Source organism: Cyrtonyx montezumae, unplaced genomic scaffold, assembly GCF_038088225.1.
Source record: "Cyrtonyx montezumae isolate F1298 unplaced genomic scaffold, pur_monq_1.0 scaffold_3, whole genome shotgun sequence".
Lineage (NCBI taxonomy): Eukaryota > Metazoa > Chordata > Aves > Galliformes > Odontophoridae > Cyrtonyx > Cyrtonyx montezumae.
In genome coordinates this window covers 140,707,909-140,724,680 of record NW_027072034.1, presented here as the reverse complement: position 1 = coordinate 140,724,680, position 16,772 = coordinate 140,707,909, and the positions used below count along the sequence as shown (strand labels likewise).

Here is a 16,772-nt window from a genome sequence, read left to right as displayed (position 1 = left end):
CACCTGTTTCCATAGGACACCTTTGTGGTTGCTGGATTTAAGGTGGCAGAATCAGCAACAGCAAAAGAAGATGGTAGACATGCTTGCCACCTGGAGGTGTCTGAAGAAAATGGATCAGCCATTTATGTAAGTGGGTGTCTAAATATTTTAACCTTTTTTCCAAATGCCATTATTAAAATTTTATTTTACTGTGCAGAGAAAAATTATTAGAATTTGAAGTATGCAGATTATTACAGCATGACCATGTAGAAATGGTCAGGGCACATTTTTATGTATACGTACAATTATGCAATGTCTGTTTCCATCCATTTTGTCAAATTAGTGTAGCTGGAAGAAACATCTATGTTTATCTCTGATGGACAAGAATGAGTGTTATTCTTTCTGCCCAAGTTTCTGAAAGTCCTGGATGGGGGTTGTGTGCTTGAAAATCCCTCATGATAATGCTCCGTGCAGAACAGACCACAGCAGGGAATAATATTTTGTAGTCAATGATGAAATGAGACCACAGTGTCATTGAAGTACTCTGTGTCAAAGTATATGGTATAGAAGTGATCCAGGGTATTGCCAGACACAAATTATCTCAGTCTCTGAAGATTTCTACTTGTTGAGTACAGGAATTTGGCATTAGTTAGTTTTAGAGAGCTCCTTAGAACTTTTTAAACTGTTCTTACACATAATGGAATGCAGTAGAAAAAAGTTTTATTTGATTCAAAGGTGCTTGAGGTTATTCCAGTAGCAAAAGTGTTTCTTGCTGCAGCTCTGTCAAATGTTGTTTGAAGATTTGTAATGCCTTTATTTTTGTAATCAGTTATGTTTACTTTTTCTCTTTAGATTTGTACTCAGCCAAGCACAAATTTTTCAGAAACTACATCTGCAGTGAGTTTATATTCATGATGTTTTTTAACCATATGAGATGAACTGCATGTAAATAAGAATACATAGAATTCTTTTTCTTTCCTATTTTACATCCATGCACCCCTTCTAGCTTTTATTATTGCAATTAGTATGCCTAGAAAACAGATTGAAATATGAGAAAGTAATATTTCCATGGTATATCAAAATAGGCTGCATGTTGTACTTTATTAATTCATACTTCCTAAGACCTTTCTTACTGAAGGAGATTGATTAAAATCAGACTTTGTGATTTAACCTTTTTCTGCTAGGAACGAGCCTTTACTTATCTAAATTAAAATTCTGCAGGAAGTAGTATATTAAAGGCATAAAATATGATAAAGAAAAAGAACAATTAAATTTAATATATCAAAAGGTTAAAGATTCAGTACTGAAGATAACACAGCTTGACTGTATTAATTGTCTTAGAGTTTTTATTTTTTTCAACAACGCAGTCAGCAAAATACAGTTTTCAGTCATTTTGGGAGAACTCGTGTTCTTTAAGAGTCGTGTTCTGTAATCTTAAGGTGAGAGTTGTGCTTAGATAGTAGAAAATAGTCCTTGATTTCTTTTAATGCTCTGACAAGTGTGCTATTACAGTATAAACTTATACAATGACTGTGAGAAGTAAGATGCCTGGAGTAGTTACTCTGTGCAGTGATGCCACCAGTAATAATTTTAAAGCCACAAATCATTTTGAAAGGCCGTTTGGATTGATGTGTTAATACCAACCAGTAAAAAAAAAATCACATTATTGTGATGACTTTCTTATTCATCTGTCTCCACTTTTGTATCTTACTTGCCACCTACTGGCAGACTATTTTGTTGTAAGAAAGACTTCACCAAAGAAATGGAAAGACGTGTGCTCTTTTGCCTGTGAGAGAGTGAATAAAATTTAGAAAATCTTGAATAGGCTAGGAAAAGAATAGGGAACTTTTAGTTATTAAGACAAATTAAAATCATGTTTAAGTCTGAATGGCATTAAAAGACAATTCTTGGTGAAAGTTTGCATAATTTTTTTGTTCTGTCTCCTAATTTTATCATACCTTTCTAGTCTGTTGCACCAAAATATGTGTATACGCCTTTGAAATGTCTTAAAGATGGAACTGTAGTGAATTTGTATGGCATTGTGAAATTCTTCAAGCCACCTTACATAAGCAAAGGAACAGGTACGTACTACTCTAAAATTTCTTAGTTCAAAACTGTCTTCATAGAAAACAATTATTTCTGCTAAAATTGATGACAGTCTGGTGATCTTTTGACTGTGGTACCCAGTTAACATCAAGACAATAGAATAAAAAAAATAAGTGATGGATACATGAGCCAGATGGGGCAGACTGCTGCAGATAGCAAATGAAGTAAATATTTATCAGGCTTACCCCAGCACTACAAAGCATGGAAAAAGACCTGAAAGTACAGAAGTCTTATGGGAAAAGATTCTTGTGTATGGTTCTTCCTCCAGATTTCGGCAGTAGGTGTTACACCATGGTGATAAGACCATCTTTGTTATTTGTAGAAGCTATGCAACAACTGAACCATTATTTCTTTTTGTGAGGTTGACACTTGCTGATTGTGCAATAGGATAACATTTTGTGAGGTGCTCAGTAAATACAGAGCTAGATCATATTTCCACTGAATTTGATTAAACAGCAGAATGTATTTGAGAACTGAGGAAAGTATTTTCTGCTTATTCTAATTCTGCTTTGCATTTTGAAGATGATTTTTCTTCTAAGTATTTCTAATTGAACAAAAAAGAATGGGTTACGATGACTTGAGAAGGTTCTTCTGTAGTGTTTTGTAAACTATTTTTCTTACTACGAATTTTCTTACTGCTGCAGTTGTGATTCATTTCCTACTTCGTCATGAAAATCTCTAAGACAGTTCTAATTGATTTCACTGGATATTTTTACACCCCCCCAAAAAATAATTCAGTTTTTACACTATCCAGGGTTGTATCTGCTTGAAAAAGTGCAGAATGCTTTGATGATTGCTCTGAGTTGCCAGGGCATTAAATGGTTCTTGTCAGAAAATTCTACAGTCGCATTAGATCTGTCACAGTCTTGCACTAATACCTTCTGTCTCTGACAGTGTTAATGGAATCATATAGCTTTTAGCTGGTCTGTGCTGGAAGAGTGCATGGTGGAGCCACTGTGCTTTATCCATCTGGATCTTTATTCACTACATGGATATTCCCTTAGATACATTTCTCCTTACGTGTATGAGAGCTTAAAGATAAAGCTTTGCTTTCAGTTCCCACTGAAAACAAGTGGTACCCAATTTAGTCTTGTAATTTTATGAGACTATAATTAGATATTCACCATATAGATCACTGTTACTGCAAATGATTCAGACAAATCTGTTGTCTGATTGTCTATTTATAAGGAAGGAGATTCAGAGTTAAATCTACCATCGTTTTGTAGATTAAATACTCTTAAATGTCATGGATTTCTTTTTTCAAGCTCTATAGTTTTGAGAAGGTGTTTAATTCTTTTTCAGAACAGAATGAAAACTGTTATAGATATAAATGGATATATATAAAATACAATTTTTGAAGCCAGAGCTGAGTAATACTTTTTTCTTATGTTCACAGTAATTTATATGCATTTCTTTTTTAATAATGTTTCCTATCATCTAATTTTAAGTTGTTGAGAAGAAATGAAAAAATAAGTTAAGTAGAAAGAAAGGAATCTCAAGCTATTTACTTTGATGCACAATTTGCAAATGCCAGCATTAAAGCATCTGTTTAGCCAGATGCATCTCATTGTTACTAAATGTTTGAGTACCTCTTAAATGCATTGCCATGTTTCAAATAAGCTGCATTAAAACATCTTCAGTTTGATTATTTAGCTTGGAGTTTGGCAGTATGTGGGGTAAATAACTCCCAAGGATGGTACGTCACAACGAAATAGTATAGATAATGGTATATTTTAAGTAGTTCAATATAGATAGGATACAAATAATACAAAAGAGAAGATGGCTCGCCTTCAGGATGACAAGGCTCACAGGGGACTCCACATGGGAGGGATCTCCGAGAAGAGATCCTTCCCTGGTAGTGGTCAGCCCTTAAATGGGGTCTGGGAGAGGTGGAGCCAGGCTCCACCCCTTCCAATCACACAGGTATATCACCTTCACCTGTGGGCCCATGGCTGACTTGGTGCTCACCTCAGGTGACCAATCAGTGGTTCAGGTCATGAGTCAGCAGTTCCCATACACAGTATCAGTGTGATTCTGTGTGTCTGGTGGAAATAGGTATGTACGTACTATGTGTATGTTCACAAACACTTCATATGTTTATATGTATTGTTTTGCTTCCCCTGCTTTGTTATACATATTTAGTAACTCAGCAGGTTCAGCTGTTTAGTTTTAGACTGTTCTCAGTAACACTTAACAGTATTCATGATTGGTATAGTTTGGAAGAGAGTCGTAGTTTGCTACAAAAAAAATCTGTTTTTAGTATTGCAATATAAGAAGTAGAAGATACTGAAGTCTCTGAAGCACTTCCTTACCAGGAGCCTTTCTGTCATTTTTGTGGGAAGAAGTTATTGATCCAGGATAGTCAATTTTGTAAACTTAGAAGTTTGTGAATGTATATGCAATTGGCCAAGAGGGGATTCATAATTTGATCAACGCTTTCTACCTTCAAAATTGATTTTACAAGAATATTTGTTATGAACTGCTGAAGTCCAAAATAAAACCAAAATAAGTGCATTTAATCAATAAGTACTGAATTCTGTTGTAGAAAGCTTTTCTGCAGGTTTTTTTTTTTATCATGACTGTAAGTAAAACTGTACTTTTATTCTGATATTGGTACTCAGGAGAGATGCTGTCTTTCTGAGTGTGCTAATGACTTCCGTAATGGTCAAAGGAGGAATACAAAGGCTAAGACATTCTATAAAATGAAAACTATAATCTGGAGAGCAAACTTGAGTTGTTATAACAGTTGTGGAAATTTTGACTTTTCAAGGACTGTTAAAATTACAGGGACAGTACATTCACATGTCAGACTATTTTAAGTTTGGACTTAAAAGCTTGGAAATTAACACCCTCCATATCATTAATGCAACTGCCTACTGATGTTGACTTGGAATTTTACCGACTTCTAGATGGTCCTTGTAATAATAATGAATGTCTTTGGTTTCCTAAGTTTTTTATAAAAGCTGTTTCACTCCACAATTGTGTGTTTTCTTTTTCAAACAAGATAAATGAAAGACTTCCATCTTGTAAAATTACTTTAACAGGTCAAAGTAATTGTGTTTTGGAAGAGCTTTTAAGGACTAGTCTAAAAGAGTAGAGGGAACACATAAGGCAGACAATTCACTCTGTATTTCCAATTTAAATCAAACATTGCTTCTCTCTTTGTTATTTTAATATATGCCAATTCTGACATGTTACAAGCATCCTTTCAGGTTAACTGTCCATTCCTTGTTGTCCATCATATCATGTTAACCTCCTCAGGATAAGTATATTTAAAAAAAAAAAAAAATCAGTATGGATTGGTGTTATAAGACCAATCCCTTTGCTGAACCAATCTAGTGTTCTAACTTAATAAATCTGATAAATTTCTATCATTTAGTCGACTGTACTATGCCCATTTTTATATCGCTTGTGCTGAGGTGTTGCTTCAGCTGACCACTTCTGTGAACTGAATAGCATAAACATGCGGAGTTTAAACTTTGGGTGTTTGCAGACACAATGCAATTCTAAAGTCCTTGTCTTTCACCAAAAGCAGATATCATAGAACGTAGCAGTTAAGCCTGAAAGCAACAATTTTAATTGCAGCAACGTTCACACTGCTGCCATAATGATTCTTCCCACTTTCCTTTTCTCTGTTCACTTGTTATTTTTTGATTCTGTAAGACTACAGATCTATAAAATGATAAGCTTGCCCCTCGTATAATTCTCATGATTTTACACATTAGGACAATTTCAGTTCCTGGAAAAGTAATTCTGTTATGCCATAGGTGACTGGCTTTTATTTCAGACTTCCTTAAAAATTCAGTTATACTTTTAATAGCCAGGAGGCTCATTCCATAACCATTTTGTTCATAAAAAACTGGCTTTTATGCAAGTAATAATCTGTAAGTTTTTTAACAGCTTAGATTTTACACATCTGTGACTTCTTTTTTCATTAAGGATTTCAGTCAGAAACACTATAAGTTGTTTTGGTTTGTTTTTTTGTGCGTAATGAAACTCCAAGCCAATTAGCACTTAATTACATTGGAGAAATTAACTGAATTGTTAAAGATTCCCTTTAATGCTTAACAGAAATCTTCAGCCGTCTTGTAACAGATGTTGGGAAGGGACCTGTAAAGATTATCTTGTCTAACATGTCTTCCCAACCAGGGCCACCTAAAGCTGCTTGTCCAGGACCGTGTCTGGATGACTTTTGAGTATCTCCAAATAAGGAGGTGTATATCAAGCAAGTTAAAGCATTTTAAAAGGTTAAAGCTTTAGTTTAAAATATAAGAATGTACTGAGCTTTATATTTATTGAGCCTACTTTTTGAAAGGTGTCTGGTCCAGGGGCTTTTTGAGAAGCAGTAAGGATAATAAGAGAGGCAGTGAACCAAGTGTGGTCAGTCACACTAATTTATGAGAGAATATGAGAATGTGTAAATGTTTATGCCAGCAAGGTTATCTGATGGAGGTCTTCTTAGCTGGGAGACAATCTCAAGAAACAAATGTCAGTCACTAATTGGCAGACTAACGAGCTACAGTTACTACTTCCAGGAATACTTGCTGCTGATCATATTGTGAATCAGGGACCCCAGACTGGGAGGATGCAGAAACTGCTGAGCTCCATAAAACCATGGGAGGGGAATGCAAGGAGAAGCCAAAGTAGGCGGAACATGGAGGAGATGAAGTAGAAAAGGGTGTAAAAGGGGTGTTTGCATGTGATGCAGGGCTGGTCAGTACACCCTTCTGGCTGAACACTAATTATTACATTCATCAGTTCTATTTAAAGCTTGACTTAACATTTGTACAGAAAAGTGAATTCAATCACTGAACTCTCCTATTGCTTTGGAAAGCAGAAAGTGATTTTCGCATTCCATATGAAAAAGGAAAGACAGATGAGTTTTTATTTGTTCACCTTCAGAAAGAACTTGCTGGCTGAGGGTTTCTTTAAAAGAAAATCAGTTTTTATGCTTTGTTCTGTAAGAAATTTAATTAGGCTTTTTGCAGAATTGATGTTTAGAGGTCTTTCATAAGAAAGGAAGACTATAATCATGAAAGCAGAGAGCCTGTATTATGTAGAAGGTCTTTCCATATTGTTTGAAGTGCAATATTTTATACTATTGTGAATAGGAAGGATACTGATCTTTGGGGTGTGCTAGTTGCACAGAAAATGGAGGAAGTGTTATCTTCCCCCCTCCCCCCTTAAATGGGCAGGTGCATGTGTATGAAACTGGCTAGGGCGTATAATCACAGCCTCAAACAATAACCACAATTTTAGTGTGGCGTGGGCTTGATATTTCACTTTGTATTTCTCTGTTGAATTAAGTCAGTGCACTGTAATGTGTTATCGTGTATCTTCATAGAATTGTAAATCAGTGAACCATAAGTTTTTTTCTTTATTGCTGATTTTGCTCTTGTCTCTGTACATCTGACCTTTTAAACTTAACCCAAAGAAATAAAAGAATCAGGATTTGGTTTGCAGTAGTAAATAGTTGCATTTTCATATCCGCCACTGACTATATTTTATTCATATCTGCTTATCCTTGCACAGAATGTTGGATTAGGTGATTCATAATACTTGACATCGTGTCTTTTGCGGGAGTGTGAAGAAGAATGATACTTAGCAACCTTCAAGTGCAACAAATCAGAATTGATCAGTGTGAGAAAATATGTGAGAGGAAGCGAAGTATCCATTTTATAGAAATACTGCACTTTTTGTTTTATTGGAAAATAAGTTTTATTTTTTATCGTAGTAAGTCTTCACTGTTTTTTGTTCTTTGAACAGTCATTCAGATCGTTAGAGAATTTAAACTTGTAAATGATAGTAAGATTTAAGGATGTATTTGCTGGATACACTAGAGTACTCCTTTTGAAGGCACAGTAAGTGTACAAAAAAGCACATATTCTAAAGTCTAACATATCTGTTGTCTTCAAGTTTGGGGAATTTTTCAGTATGAGTTTACATGACAGTCATCCCCTTTTGACTGCAATCCTGTAGTTTTTACATTATACTAATCTGTCAGACTGATAGTTTTCTCTTTTTCAAAGCTGTCTAGCAATGATTTATGTTTGTATCTTAAAAAAATGAATGATAGGGCTTTTGTCAGCTTTGTTTTGATGCTTACAGCATCTTTGTTCAGTTCTCAGACAAGCAAACTGGTTTAGTATCATTGCTGACTACCACACAGTATTACAGCTCAGAGGAAATAGGGAGTTTTTTACTTTTTGAGAGCTGGGGAAGTTTAATTCATTACAAGTTAACATAAACGCTTACTGTTTCAGATACTGAGAAACAAAGAAGACAGACATTTAAATGCTTAGGGAGAAAGTTTTCTTCACCTTTCCCAAGCTTACCTTCACTCTAGACATCTCTCCTTGTAATCTCCAGTCTCCTTTCAGTTCAGACTTTAGGGTTCCAACTTCAAAACTTTTAAACTGTTAAATGATTTGTTATTGAGGAAATGGTTTGTTATTGCTGAAAATACCTTGTTTGCATATTCTGAGCAAAGTTAAAGCTAAGTAACATACTTTAATTTGCTTTTAGAACTTATAAAACTCATTGCATCTTCAGACAATAGTGCAAGCATACATCTTTGAAGAAAAATTGGGTATGTGGGTATATACACGTCATCCTCATTTGATGAGGAAACTTGCTGAAAGCTTAAAAAATAGCATGACTGTAAGGTACTGGGGAAAATGTTTTGTGTATTACTGACTCCCAGACCTGTGCTTAATCACACATTTTGTTTTCAGTTACTTGTGTTAATTATTTGCAGAGTGGGCCACACAGCAGTTGTACTGCTTCTTTATCTAAATGACTTTGGGAAAATTACAGAGATGATGATTTGTCCATACGATCGTTCATTCCAACTATAACATCTGTCTACTATAATAGCTTGAATGATGTCTGTTATTCTTTCAAATGCTTTCCTATTTTACAGATTATTGCTCAGTTGTTACACTTGTGGACCAATCAAATGTGAAGTTAACATGCACTCTTTTTAATGGAAATCTGGATTCTCTACCAAAAATTTACAAAAACGGAGATATTGTTAGATTTCATAGAGTAAAGGTAGGTGTTTTGTTCTGTTCTTAACGTGCTTGAGTTTTCTTTTCTTTGCAGTGAAAGAACTGTAGGCAGAATTTAATTCTTCATATCTTGAAATTCACATATGGAGTTAGAGGATAAAACAGTCAGTAGATGAAAATGAGCTGTGGTTGTGGTGTGGACCAAAACAAAATCAAATTCTTAGCACACCAAAAAAACAATGTTCTACAGGTGGTTATGTCAATTCCTAAATAACATCATCAGTTTGAGACTCATTTGTTCATGCATATTCGAAATATCTGAATAGAGGGAGAAGCTAGCTAACTTGTTCCTGGTTAGTATGAAGCTTCTTTAAGGGCTTCTTCACGTATATTTAAACTGAAATTAAGCTATAATTAGGTTTTGTTGCTTGTGTTGCTTATCAGTACCTGATGTGTTTTCACTTTTGGAAGTTTATTGATTTTTTCAGATAGGAAAGTCGAATGCTTAATTTTAAATTCTCTCTGAATCCTGTAGGATGAGTGTTACAGACATACTGGTTTCTGAAATTCAGTGGATGTAAAAACATATTTCTTGCTTTTGAAGTAAAAATACGTGTTTGGTGTGTGTATACAAAAAAGGGGAAAGTAAAAAGGGAGTGCTTAAAAGAACTGAAAAATTGCATGGACAGTAGGTTAATAATAGATTATTTTTGAGACATCAGAAGTACACGTTAAGAAGCCCACTTTCAGGGAAGTTATGTATGCATCTCTGTTATGCAAATTTAACAGTGTTTCAACTCAACTGTTGGTAAAACCTCACTGTTCACCTGATTTAGGAACAGATTTTTAAGGGTTGATCTGAAATGTTTCACGAGTGGTTGATCATTCTTCAGGACTGTGTCAGTATTTCGGTTATGTTCCAAAGTCAGTTAAAGTTCCCCTCACACAACTTTTTTCATCACATCTGAGCTGATTTAGGTAGCTTCTAGCTCCAGTGCTACCAGCTGTCCACAGTCCATGTCCCCTCAGATGCATAAGCTTAACAGCTTGTCTAATTACTTTCTAACTTAAAATGATCGAGAGTCAGTTTAAATAGTTACATTTTTTTCTGGTCAGATGTTACTCTGGGTTGAGAATAATTTTAGTTGTTCACTATTTGTTTAAGAGAACAAAAACCTTAATTGTAACTGGGTTGAATGACTGTCCAGTTTTAATTACATTTCTATTAATATTTCTTGAAATACATTTTTTATGATTACTTATGATGATGTTTCATGAATTATGTTTAGTGAATTACCAGTACCATATTTGGACCTTCAGCCATAATCAGTGCTCTAACAGCGTGTCGATCTTTATTGCTTCCTACCATAAAAGCTAGGCCTGTGGTCTTTCTATTTCCACTTGATCTTTTGTCAGTGAAAGAATTATTTCAAGTCTGTTTCTTTTTTTTTCTTCTTCACTGTGGATGCTCTTAATATATTAGACTTAATGTTTACTATTTAAGTTGCTAAATGGAGGGAGTGGTCGTCCAGCTGCTACTGACTACATCTGTATGATTTTATCTTCACTTGACTTTGAGTTTTGGCTTGTGTTCTGCATTTTTAGTAGTAGACAAACCCTGCCATGATGATAGAGTTGTTCATTTCCTCATCGACTTTTCTCTCATATTCCTTATTATGTCTGAATGATTCTTGAACAAGAATTTATTTCCAGGCTCCTAGTAAGTTGAATTGCTATTTTATTTCTGTTTCAGTGTTTGGGGGTTGGAGAGCAATGAGATTGAAATAAACAAGAATGCACTTAAAGCGTTCATCTTTGTTCAGCTCATTCTCCTTCAGACATCTAGTAGAGTCACTGGACATTTTCTGTTGACTTTTTTTTCCCAGGATGCACAGCATTATTGTATATATACTTCATATTTTCAAAACACTGTATTCATTGGCGTCTAATACAGTGCTGGGTGCACACTTCTACTCAGATCCTGTGTAATTGTAACTCGAGTTGAACTCTTGGAAGGTGAGCACCAAACAAGTGACCTCTCATTATAAACTATACTTACTTGACTTCCTCAGCACAACACAACCTGTAATAATTGCAATTAAAAAAATCAAAATCTTCATTCTCTGACTTATTTCATAATATTGTCACTATTATCTTTTCACGGTTTGACTTCTGTACCTAGGTTGCAGTTAGTGCAACAAATGAAATGGGCTTCTTAAAGTTGACAACTTCTAAATTACACATCACTCATTTGTTATCACTGGCTTATCATATCATGCACAGCGTAGGAAAACATTCTGTAGAAATATGAGCAGTGGGGTATCATAAAATAATTACATCATGAGCTGAATTGTGTTTACATAGGCAACAACTGTGTCATTCCAGCACTTAGGAATCGTTATGGTTTACAGTTTTAATGTTCTAACTTAGATGGAGGGAAACAGCAATTTAAAAAAATATATTCTGTCAAATGCATATCAGCTCTTTCAGACTGTTCTGGTTTACAATCTAAACACGTTGCTGCTTTGAGTAAAAGTACTTTATAGCCATGATACTTGTGACTATACCATTTGTGTAGGTCAGTGTCAGTTCAACAGAATAAAATGTGTTTTGCTATTGAGTTTCAAGGCTGCTTGTCAAGAGTAGAGTAATACTTGGCAATCTGAATATCAAACATAAGAAGCTTGTCTTCATAAATACAACAGGATCAGTCAATCACACTCCATTTTTAACGTCTCCTAGTTCTGTCCTATCTGTGTTCTTGAGCATCACTTTCTTTAAACCCAGTAATACTTAAGATTCATAGATAATTAGGTTGGAAAGGACCTACAAGTCCATCTTGTCCAAGCATTCTCCTATCACCATCCCTACCCACTGAACTACTAAATCAAATCCCTTAGCACCTCATCTAAACACTTCTTGAACAGCACTAGGGATGGTGCCTCAACCACCTCCCTAGGCAGGCCATTCCAGTGCCTGACCACTCTTTCAAGATGGAACACATACTATTATATTACTAGCCTGGTCTTTAGACCAGTCTGCCATTATTTCCAGGAGCACTCCCCTCTGTGCTTTGCTAGTGATTTCCTTGTCTCAGTGTGTTCTCTCATCCAGTTTAGTCCAGTTTGTCCCATTAACATTGGTTCCTTCTCTTACTACCTGGTGCACTGTGGAAAGTACTTGATAGTCTGGTGCAGAATTATATGCTCAGTCTTCATTCCTAGGCAGCTCTGACCAGTTCAAGTTGATAAGCATAATGAGAGAGGAAACTCTGGAACTTAGGTACGGAATATGCTAAGTGAAGATTAAACTTTGAGAAAACGTAGATGCCAGACTCCTAATGTGTTCTGAACAAATATGACAAAATATAAATATTCAGGCAAAGTTAGGTGTTATCCTTCTTGATAAAAAGGATATCTAAAAATACGTTGCCTGAGATGGTGTATCCTATTTTTCAAATTCTTACTGTGAATGGAAGTAATTGAAAATTTTACTAACTGATTGTGAGATTGTTTTAATACCAGAAACCAACACTTTTCTTGGAAATACCAGTATTGTGGTTGCTTTTGTTTTCCCTTCAAAAATTCTGTAAAACATATACCTTGAAGGTTTTAATGAACTTTACATTGAAAAATGTATGTCCTATAGTAAATGACATCAAGAAGTATTAACTCAAGACAATGATAGTCTTCTTCCGTAATTAGGAGTTCTTAAAATTTGCACGTTTTCTGAAATTTGATTTCATAGGTTCATAAGGTTGGAAAGGACCTACAAGATCATCTAGTCCAACCATCCTCCTATCACTATCCCTACCCAACTACTAAATCAAATCCTTTAGCACCTCATCTAAACGCTTCTTGAACAGATTGAACAGATTTGAGTTGTTCTGGATCAAATTACTGATCCTGTCTTAAATATATTGGGATTTTTCCAAAATACAATAATTTATTATTTTATCCAAATCTTCTTAGATGCACTGTGCCACTTTCTCTGAAGAATACTTCTAAAACAGCATCATAATGCTTACTGGTGTTTAAATGATAACCAAGGCAGACATTATTTAATCTGGTTTAACTGTATATTCTTGATACATATGGTTTTTGTGCACAGCATGGTTTTTGAACTGGTAAATGAAATATGTAATATATTGTTGATTGTTTCCTTTGTGTTCAATTACTGCAGAATTAGTAGTATATAAATATCATATTTTGAGTGCAGCAGTTCACAGAAATAGTAGAAGGTCAGTTATAATTAATGATCTTGGTATCTGTGTTATTTATACTTTCATTAAGATTTATTCTGCTTCCATATGACATTTTTGAAAAAGAAAACTTTTCACAGGAAGATGTCTACAGTTTCTGTAACTCATTTTCTTGTTGTATTTAAGCATGTTCAAACTGGCTTAATCTATATTAGCACGTAAATTATTTATGTTACTTTGAATTGCTTCTTTAGTTAATTGCTGCCTCTTTCTCAGTACATCTGAAAGTACACGTACACTAGGAGTACGCTATCAAATTATAAGAAAATGTACTCAACATACCATGTTATCCAGACTTGCTTAGACTGATGGTTTTATCTGATGTGAGAAAACTGTTTAAAAAATATAAGGAAATACTGAAAATTTGTTTGACTCTCAGGACACGTCTTTTCATATAAACATAATTACTGACAACTTTCAGCCTTTTATAAAGAAATTAATCTGTGGATCTGATAGAAAGTTGAGGTGCAGCATATTTCTAGCATATTTCTGAGCAATAAATTATTAAATTGGTAATAATTTTAAAATATCATGGGGTTTTCTTTGTGCTGGAGTACTTATCTGTTTGTCTCTAGGTATCCTAAGCTAGCTTGTCTCACAGATGACATATTCAAAAACCTTGCTGCTTTTTCAATTAGCTGATTTTAATTTTAAGAGAATGGTTCAAAATAGCTGGTTGAAAGTCAAGGTTTGAGATTTCTGGCTGCTAAAAAGATATTGAGACTGATGAGTAAAATAGTCTGCACTGATGCTGATTTTACTCTCCTCTTAAATAATTTTTGATGTTAGAACTTCCTTCTTATATACTTTGCTTACTTGTTAGTATTAATATGCTTTTTTCTCTTTCTTTTGACTTCCTCTGGCACTGGGAATGAAAATGATTGATGATCCATTATTATTGCACGTGATAAAACAGAAGCAAAGTATTCTTTACACTGAAGTAAAACCATTTTTTTCCATGTTTTCTTATAGATTAGGAAATACAATGGACAAATGCAGGGAATTACCAGTGCAGGATTTGCATCCCTGACATTTGATGGAACTGTAGGAGCACCAGTAGTTCCTCGAGCCTCTAGCAAAGTGTACACCTTCATAGATGAAGAACAGAAAATAGTAGAAGAATTACGTATTTGGGGAGCCAGTAATCTTTCTGTCTCTGGACCAGAAGCAAAATTATCTAATGTTAAGCCAATGTTGTTCTTCGATCTCACTTGTCAACTGGTAGGGAAGGCAAAAGTGGATGGATCCTCTTTTCTTCTAAAGGTAGACTTATTTTCTTTAAGTAATTTGTTACATTATTATGTGAATTAATATATATAGATTGAGGAAATGTATGATTATATACTATCTTAATTGGAATAAAAACAAAAATCTCAATTCTTTATTTCTTTTGAGAATTTTTTAAGGTGTAATTGGTATGGATGGTATGTACTACAGACTTTTCTAGTTAAATGTTGTAAGATTTCTTAAAGTTGAGAAATAGTGTTAGTTTTGAATTTTAACCTTGTTTTCTACTCAGTAGCAAATATTACTCATTTTTCTAGATCTACAGTATATAACTAATTCAGTATGTAGTACTCTGGAGTTCTGTGTCGCTTCTTTTAGTTACACATAAGCACTTTGGGGGATCATTGCTTAATGAAAGTACAGAATGTAAAGTGCCACACAGCAGGAGAATACTTTCCAAGGAGTGATGTTTAACAGCTAAATATAAACCAGCTCTCCCTGTTTTTCCTGGTTTAGCTCCCTCTGCATCAGTTTGATGTTATTCTGAAGCAGCTCTGCGTTTATTTTCAGTTTTTTAAGTTGATTGTTAAACTGTGAGCATGGAAGAGCATGCCACAAAGTTATAAAAATTGAAAACAAAAATATTCCTTGGTATTAAGCCATGCTGATACAATCTTTTTAGAAACAGGTTGCATTTCTCTCTTATTAAAGCAGGAAATATTTTTCTCATGTGCTATGCAGAAACAAAACTTGAGTGTCATCAAATAACATGCTTTTGAACTCTTACATTTTATTTATTTCCATTTAACTATGTCTTATGAAATGTCAAATGACATGCAGTAAAATTTGGGAACTTTCTGGCCTAATTGTAGTTCATTAGTTTGTGCTCAGTATTCACAGGCCCTTTTCAAAGGAGAAGCACAAGCACTTTCTCTTAAGTAACTATTATTTATTTACTTTCTTTTCTGTGTCTTAAGTTTTGAAGTCCATTTTGTTAATTATGTATAGTAAGGAGATGAACTTGGCAGGGCAGAGCTTTGTTGACTCAGGATAGTAAAGTCTAAATGAAATCCCCTAGCACTATATCGGTTTCTCTCATACTGATTCCTCTATCAATATCCTTTTTTTAAGCACTTTAAAATATTAAGTACTTAAATTTGTATTAAAATACACCAAAAGATAAAAAATGATAGATTAACATTGATGTTCTCTTGCTAATTTCCAACAGGCTGAAGACTTTTCTTTACATACAAAATGTTGGTAATGCTGTCAAGAGAAGCCCTTTATAAATATTGTAAACAGAAGTCTGATTATTTTGTTGATTATTCACTAAACAAAGAAACAAAGCATAACAAGCTCAAATCAGTTGATCATTAAATATCATGTATTAGTAAGTTTCTGAGGTTTTGTAACAACATAAATGATGTAAATTTGCATGACACAGTTATTTTCATGGTTGATAATACAGTGAAGTATAATGACAATTTTAAGCACTGAGCTCAAGTAACTAGTGTAATTGCTTCTAAGGTAACTTACATGAATTTTGGTGATTTTTGTGCACTGTTCATCCTTTAATATTACACTCAATAAATTATTCTGTATAAGCATGGCTCCTTAAGCTGACATAGCATAAAAACTGTGTTGCTTGTCTTATGAAGGTAAGCTTGAATTTTTAAGAGGCACTTAATCTGTTTCTGAGAGTTTTATTTTCAAGTCAGTGCACACTCCACACTACAAGTGCTGCTGTCATTTATCCATTTCTTAAAAGTTTTATTTTATTTTATTCTTCTACCTATCAGTTATCTATGTATGGGTCTGTCATACTGTTAGTATATTCTGCTGAAGGGACTTAGTGAAGCAGGGTTCACGGTGCCTCACCTGTTTCAGCCTCTTGCAATATGGTGATCAGACATCATCACTAACTATTGCATATTTCCTATCTGTTCATGGCTAGTGATGGAACTATTTGTTGTTTCTTATCCAGAGTTTGATTATTGTTGGAAAGAATGAAGGCATGAGGATAGCTGTTCATAACTGTGGCACTGGCAGGTATAGAGAAATTAATAGAAAATCATTGCTCCTGTATTTTCATCTACAATTTCAGTAGAGTAAAGCTGGAAAGCTCCTGAAGTAGCTGTGCTCTTACTTGTGCAGGTCTATAATAGTAAAGAAATAAAAACACACTCAAA

General features: G+C 34.4%; 1 protein-coding gene across 3 annotated transcripts in view; it reads left to right on the top strand.

The window, feature by feature from the left end:
* The window catches only part of POT1 (protection of telomeres 1), a 58,658-nt gene that overhangs the window by 15,139 nt on the left and 26,747 nt on the right, over positions 1–16,772 (top strand). For all 3 annotated transcript variants that reach the window (XM_065743522.1, XM_065743520.1, XM_065743519.1), the window contains exons 5-9: positions 16–126; positions 832–876; positions 1,946–2,060; positions 9,008–9,138; positions 14,329–14,619. In XM_065743522.1, coding sequence (XP_065599594.1) covers positions 16–126; positions 832–876; positions 1,946–2,060; positions 9,008–9,138; positions 14,329–14,619 — 693 coding nt within the window. The remainder of the gene's footprint in view (positions 1–15; positions 127–831; positions 877–1,945; positions 2,061–9,007; positions 9,139–14,328; positions 14,620–16,772) is intronic.